Source organism: Lygodium microphyllum, chromosome 23 (assembly GCF_053477565.2).
Source record: "Lygodium microphyllum isolate KBCC chromosome 23, Lygodium_microphyllum_v1.1.10, whole genome shotgun sequence".
NCBI lineage: Eukaryota > Viridiplantae > Streptophyta > Polypodiopsida > Schizaeales > Lygodiaceae > Lygodium > Lygodium microphyllum.
In genome coordinates this window covers 8,150,450-8,156,129 of record NC_141157.1, presented here as the reverse complement: position 1 = coordinate 8,156,129, position 5,680 = coordinate 8,150,450, and the positions used below count along the sequence as shown (strand labels likewise).

General features: G+C 39.8%; 1 protein-coding gene across 2 annotated transcripts; it reads left to right on the top strand.

Moving 5' to 3' along the window:
- The first annotated feature begins 387 nt into the window (after nucleotides 1–387).
- On the top strand, nucleotides 388–3,012 carry LOC148015853 (mannan endo-1,4-beta-mannosidase 8-like). 2 transcript variants are annotated; one of them, XM_087664560.1, is made up of 6 exons: nucleotides 393–812; nucleotides 1,299–1,496; nucleotides 1,569–1,691; nucleotides 1,828–2,039; nucleotides 2,204–2,635; nucleotides 2,765–3,012. In XM_087664560.1, exons 1-6 carry the CDS (start codon nucleotides 552–554, stop codon nucleotides 2,781–2,783), a joined length of 1,245 nt encoding a protein of 414 aa, XP_087520686.1. In that variant the 5' UTR covers nucleotides 393–551; the 3' UTR covers nucleotides 2,784–3,012. The 2 variants fall into 2 exon arrangements, with proteins under 2 accessions (XP_087520687.1, XP_087520686.1); XM_087664561.1 differs by lacking the exon at nucleotides 1,299–1,496 and having other exon boundaries at nucleotides 388–812.
- The last annotated feature ends 2,668 nt before the right edge of the window (nucleotides 3,013–5,680 follow it).

The window sequence follows — 5,680 nt, the reverse complement described above, 5'->3', positions numbered from 1 at the left end:
CATGTGAGACAAGAGAGAAATGCAATAGGAGAGAATATATTTTTTGGGTGAGGCTTATTGAGAAGGTGTCAATGTTAATTGGCCACATTAACATGGGTCTCTGTAAGTAAATAGAGCAAACCTTAGTACCTTCATATTTAGTGTGACTGCTCAGCTAGCCGGCTAGAGTTCCCCTTTATCTAAGGCTCCAATTAGTAAGCTTAGCCACATGCCCATAAACTTGAGAGCACATGTCCATAAACTTGACTCTATCGACTTGTATAAGCCAATTTGACTTTTGTGCGTGACCTGGCTCATACATACAGATACTCGTGACGACAAATGACAATAATTAGTTGTCGTGCACAAGCGAGTGACGTGGAGTAGGCATGAAGCTCGTTCGCGAGTCGCGACATCTCAACGACAACAAACAATTCCTTCTCCGTCATCTCTTCTGCCTCGTCTTTAAAAAGAAGGTGGGGGAGCGGCGGATTTGTGGCTCGACTGCGAAGATCTCTCTGTCTGCATCTTCTTGTCTTCGTGACCTTTTTTAGTGTAGTTTTGGGATTGATATGGCCTGCCCTTTGTTCGGTTTCGCATTCGCTCGAGGCACTCAGTTCTTTGTGGAGGGCCACCCCTTGTACGTGCATGGCTTCAACGCCTACTTCCTCATGGCCATCAGCGTCGACCTTCAGACCAGGCCCAAGGTCTCTGCCCTGCTTGAGGAGGCAGCCGCCGCAGGGATGAACGTGGCACGCACCTGGGCCTTCAACGATGGCGGATATCAGGCTCTACAGATCTACCCTGGAGTTTACGATGAGAAGGTCTTTCAGGTATTTGCCCGTACCGGCGCGCACACAAAAATAAGCGTGCTTAATCCTCAATCATGTCAAAATTGCTCAATGACACATGCATCGCGATCTTAAAGCTTATTCGCAAATTCTGTCATATGTCAGAAACTATTCAACGGTTTTGAATTATCCTTCGGGAGCTAGGATGTGGCAGCACCAGAAACTCCTATCTTAGATCCTTATTATAAATGCAATTATATGAATCTGCATGCCAACTGCTATTGCAGAGTATTTTGGTAAAAATTTGTGCGATTCCTTAATTATCTCCATTGTCACGTTGGAAGACGATGATTTACATACCCTTAGAAAGGATAATATAAACGAAGTGATGGGGTTTGATGCTACAGAAAGATTTGTAAAATGTGATCGAACTTGCTTCTGCTAGCTGGGGTCTTGCAAATGTACTTCATTCTTTATTCAGAAAACAATTATCTGAGTCAAATCTGCTCTTGGAGTTGGCTCTCCCAGGCACTTGATTATGTGCTTTGTGAGGCAAACCGGGTGGGTGTGCGCCTCATCCTTACCTTAGCAAACAATTGGGGTGACTATGGTGGAAAACCTAAGTATGTTGAGTGGGCTCGCAATGCTGGCAGCTCAACAGCTGACACAGAGGATGCTTTCTTTACGGATGCTATTGCCAAATGTTTTTACAAGAATCACATCAAGGTAAGTTGAGCATCACATCTTGCAAGGAGAGTGATAATATACTTGTCACATGACTGACTTTTGCTTGATCAGAAAGTACTTACAAGGGTCAACAGTATTAATGGAGTTGTGTACAAAGATGACCCTACCATTTTTGCTTGGGAACTCATGAATGAACCGAGGTGCACCAGTGACCCCTCAGGAAATACTTTACAGGTAAGCCTTCCATTCAAACACCATAGCAGAGAGATATTGCTAGGTTTTCTAATGTGAAATCCCTATGGTGGTTTAACAATTAGGCACACCAATTTAGGCATGGGATATAAGAGATTAAATTGTGACCTTTATGCAGGCTTGGATAGAAGAAATGGCTCCTTGTGTGAAGGCCCTTGACTCTAACCATCTTCTAGGGTTGGGTTCTGAAGGCTTTTATGGGCCATCAAATACCTTAAGGCTGTCTGCAAACCCAAATAGTTATGCTGGGCAAGTGGGCACTGATTTCTTGCGGAACCATGCAGTTCCTGCCATTGACTTTACAGGAGCCCATGGTTATCCAGATTCATGGTAATCTTAGTAATTGTATGAATTAAAACTTATTTGCAAATCATGTTGAAGAATGATTACGTTAAAAGCTGTTCCAATATTAATTGGTAGATTGACAACATCATCCTGGTTTGAATTCCAAGCTAGAAACAAGATTCATCTTGATGTATTGTATTTGACTGAAGGCTTGGCTCCAATGTCCCTGTGCTGCGGCAGAATGGTTTTGTTGAGAACTGGCTGGCCACGCACATAGCTGACAGTACAACGATGTTGCAGAAGCCTTTTCTGTTTGGGGAATTTGGAATGTCAAGCAAACCTGCAGATTACAAGGAAGAGGACAGGGTGAGTTTCTTTGGGAGTGTTTACACCTTGCTCTATGTGTCTGCCTTGAGTGGGGGAGCAGGTGCAGGTGGTTTGTTGTGGCAGCTCTTTCCAAAAGGCCTGGACAACTACAATGATGGGTATCAGATTGTGCTGTCTGAAGATCAGTCTCTTTCTGACCTTGTCACCCAACATTCCCACAGACTTCAGGACCTTGCTGCTGCCATTGCACCCGACAGGCATAGAGATATGATTTGTCCTATCAAACTCTTCAAATCCTGCTGGTGGAAACACAAGTAGGTGCTTGTCGTCGTTACTTACACATTACACTACTTCATCAAGCTCTGGTGATAGTCATAACTGTATTATTTATAATGAAGTCTTTCAGTGCAATATCCTCTAATTGTCTACTTGGGGATAGACAGGTTCTCCTGTCGCCTCTAAACTAAGCATTGATACAGTTAACGAGAGGTTTGCGAACCTACTGATGGTTACAAATTCATCTCACTTTCCCTGAGAGGGTGTTCTTGATGTACTTGTGAAGAATAAAGATGCAGGAAGGCATCTCAATGTTCATCTTATACTTGGAACCTATCATGTATATAGATGCCATTTATTTCTCAAATTTTTACATCACGCTCAAAATAGAATGAAATAAGGGAATGCCGATGAAGTCCTCCTTATTTGAATTAATGCCTTGGTTGCAAGATCCTAGGTCAAGGAGACATCATACAAGAAGTAGCATTACATCATAGCTTTTATTCTTTCATATGAGTATCTGCCTTTATTGTTTCTGTAACTGTGTGCTTGTATTAAACAATTGGATGGTGGAGCTGCGCTGTAATTGGTGGCCTTTCTGTATATCGAGGAATGAAGGGGTGCTTGACTTGAGTTGCTTGCAACACAAAGTATATGCATGGAATTTGATTCTAGGAGCAATGTCTGAGATTCCTTGAATACTGATTGGATACTCAAGCTCTTTATTGCAGTTAGAAAGTTTGTGAAGGATTAGTGCACAAGCATGAAGAAACATAGGAGTGATATTGCATGAGTATCCTTATGGCAAGTTGCATGTGCGTGTGTTCTATGAGGCATGCTATTGTGAGTTATGTGTGTTTGTGAATAGTGCATATGATTCAATTGGCAAGTTGCATTTTATGTATTCATCAATTATCCATTCTAACAAGGGATTCAATTGGCAAGGCACATGCGTGTTTGTTAATGAGCTTGAGTGATGTATACCATAGTTGAAATCATACTCCTATGGTTTATTGAATTGGACTTGGAAACGAATGATTTCATACCCATATAGAAAAGGGCAAACATACTCGACCATTGTGAGATTAAAAATTAGGGTCCCAAATATAAAAAATATGTTGCTTTTGCAAAAACATTTCTCATGCAAGGACAATGAAGTTTGAACGTTGAAATTTGAAGCGTAGGGTTTTATGACTCTTTGGACAAAGCATATATCCTTGTTTAAAAAAAAAGGGGTTATGTATGATCAGTTCCAAGGCTGAGTTATACTCCAGTCATACTTCCATACCCATATGCATTTACCATGTGGAAATGTATAAAAAGGACTATGAGGCATACTATTGGTTGGGGATTAGCACTTAGTTGCATAGTTGGTAGGAGTTTTGAAAACAAAAGCGCATTTCAAAGTTGCAAAATAGAGCTTTAGCTTGAGACTGGATCGGGGAAACAAAATTTATGTTGATTTTTAGGAATATTATATATATGCATATATTAAGGGGCAATATCATTTGTAACTTGAACCTTTGCACAAAAAACACTTGAATTCCTTCAACAATACAAATTATACATATAACAATAATGTAAACAATAAATACATCATTCAAATATATTGTCAATTGGTAGATTTGAAGCAAAGTCTCTTTGATGAGAAGTCTCATAACCTCCTGCACATCCATGTTAGACTTGCATGAAATCAATCTCACTTGTCGAGCTCTTTGATGAGAAGTTTTGTAACCTCCAACACACCCATATTAGATTTGCATGAAATCAATCTCACTTGTCGAACTTGTCCATCACTATAAAGATGACATTATTTTGAAATTGCTTGCTCTTTGGAAGCTCGGTGACAAAATAGTCAAAATCTCCTCCTAAGGCAAATTTGGAATAGACAATGATTGTAGTTTCCTTGCCACCTTGCGATTGTTTGGTTTTCAAGTCTGGTATTCCCTCTTGCTTCATCTGTGGTTAAAAGGAATGCAGTGAAAGCTTCTCAAGAGTAGGGCCCTCATCGTGATGCTACGTTGCTAGATAGAGATTGTCACAAAATGTTATAACACAATCGAAAAAGAATTTGTATCCTTTCTATTATTTTGTGTATTTAATTGTTTTCTTCACACTTACTAGATATTAAAAAAAGTGCATTAGAGTTGACCATTGATGAGTGTTCACGGATTATGGTGGACCCACACAATGGCTTAAAGAAAAGATAGTACACACTTTCACCTATATGACCTGATTTGGCACTTATGATTGAAACTCGAGCATATTAGGGATAAGGTTTGCACATGGAAAGGATTAATGAATGCCTTGAAGTGTGGGCTAGCTCTGTCAAAACAAATAATTACAATCAATAAGATGGCATGATCATAAAATGTTTGCACAATATGCATGTGTAGGTTGAAATCTAAAAATACAGATATCCGTGCATAGAAAACTTATATAAAGATCTTAACACTATATTTCTAATATACTTGTAAAGAGCTTTTACATGTTATGCAAAAGTTATGGTCAAAATATGAAAGTGTTGTCAAGCTGCCATAGTTGTCTACGACTTTTGTAGCATGTTTTGTATCCACTCAAAATGGATTGAATGGTTGCTTCTTAGCTTAGTAAGCACTTAACAAGGCTTAACTGAGCCTGGGAAGCTCGTCAACTAGCCTGGAAAAAATGTTAAAGGTAGGGAAGCCAATGCATAGCTCAAATGGACTGAAATGGGGTTGCCATGAAAGCTATAAGTTAAGCTCTCTTCTCGGCTTGAATGCAATGTCAACTTCTCTTCCAAAACAGTAGCTCCTTGTTTTTTGTTGGCTAAGGGGACTTCGCGTAGGAGGCATCAACTAAGCGGTGGAGAGATGGAATCCACGTGTCTAGTTCTGATACTAATTATTAGAAATGGAGGAAGATTGTGTGAACAGAAGATGGTGAGTAAGAGTGGACAACAGTTCCACACTCAAAAGATGCAAGTACTATAATGATAGAATGAAAGTACAGTCGGTCTTAAGTAACTTAGACCTATCCCTAACTTGACTAGAGTTAATTCAACTTAGATTCTAGTATCACTACTTTTAAAGTCCTAGACACAT

Bases quoted from the DNA above. Each gene is read 5' to 3' on its own strand.
- LOC148015853 (XM_087664560.1), top strand. From the start codon at position 552: ATGGCCTGCCCTTTGTTCGGTTTCGCATTCGCTCGAGGCACTCAGTTC. The intron at 813-1,298 runs GTATTTGCCCGT...TGGCTCTCCCAG, and splicing joins ACGATGAGAAGGTCTTTCAG to GCACTTGATTATGTGCTTTG. The intron at 2,040-2,203 runs GTAATCTTAGTA...ATTTGACTGAAG, and splicing joins CATGGTTATCCAGATTCATG to GCTTGGCTCCAATGTCCCTG.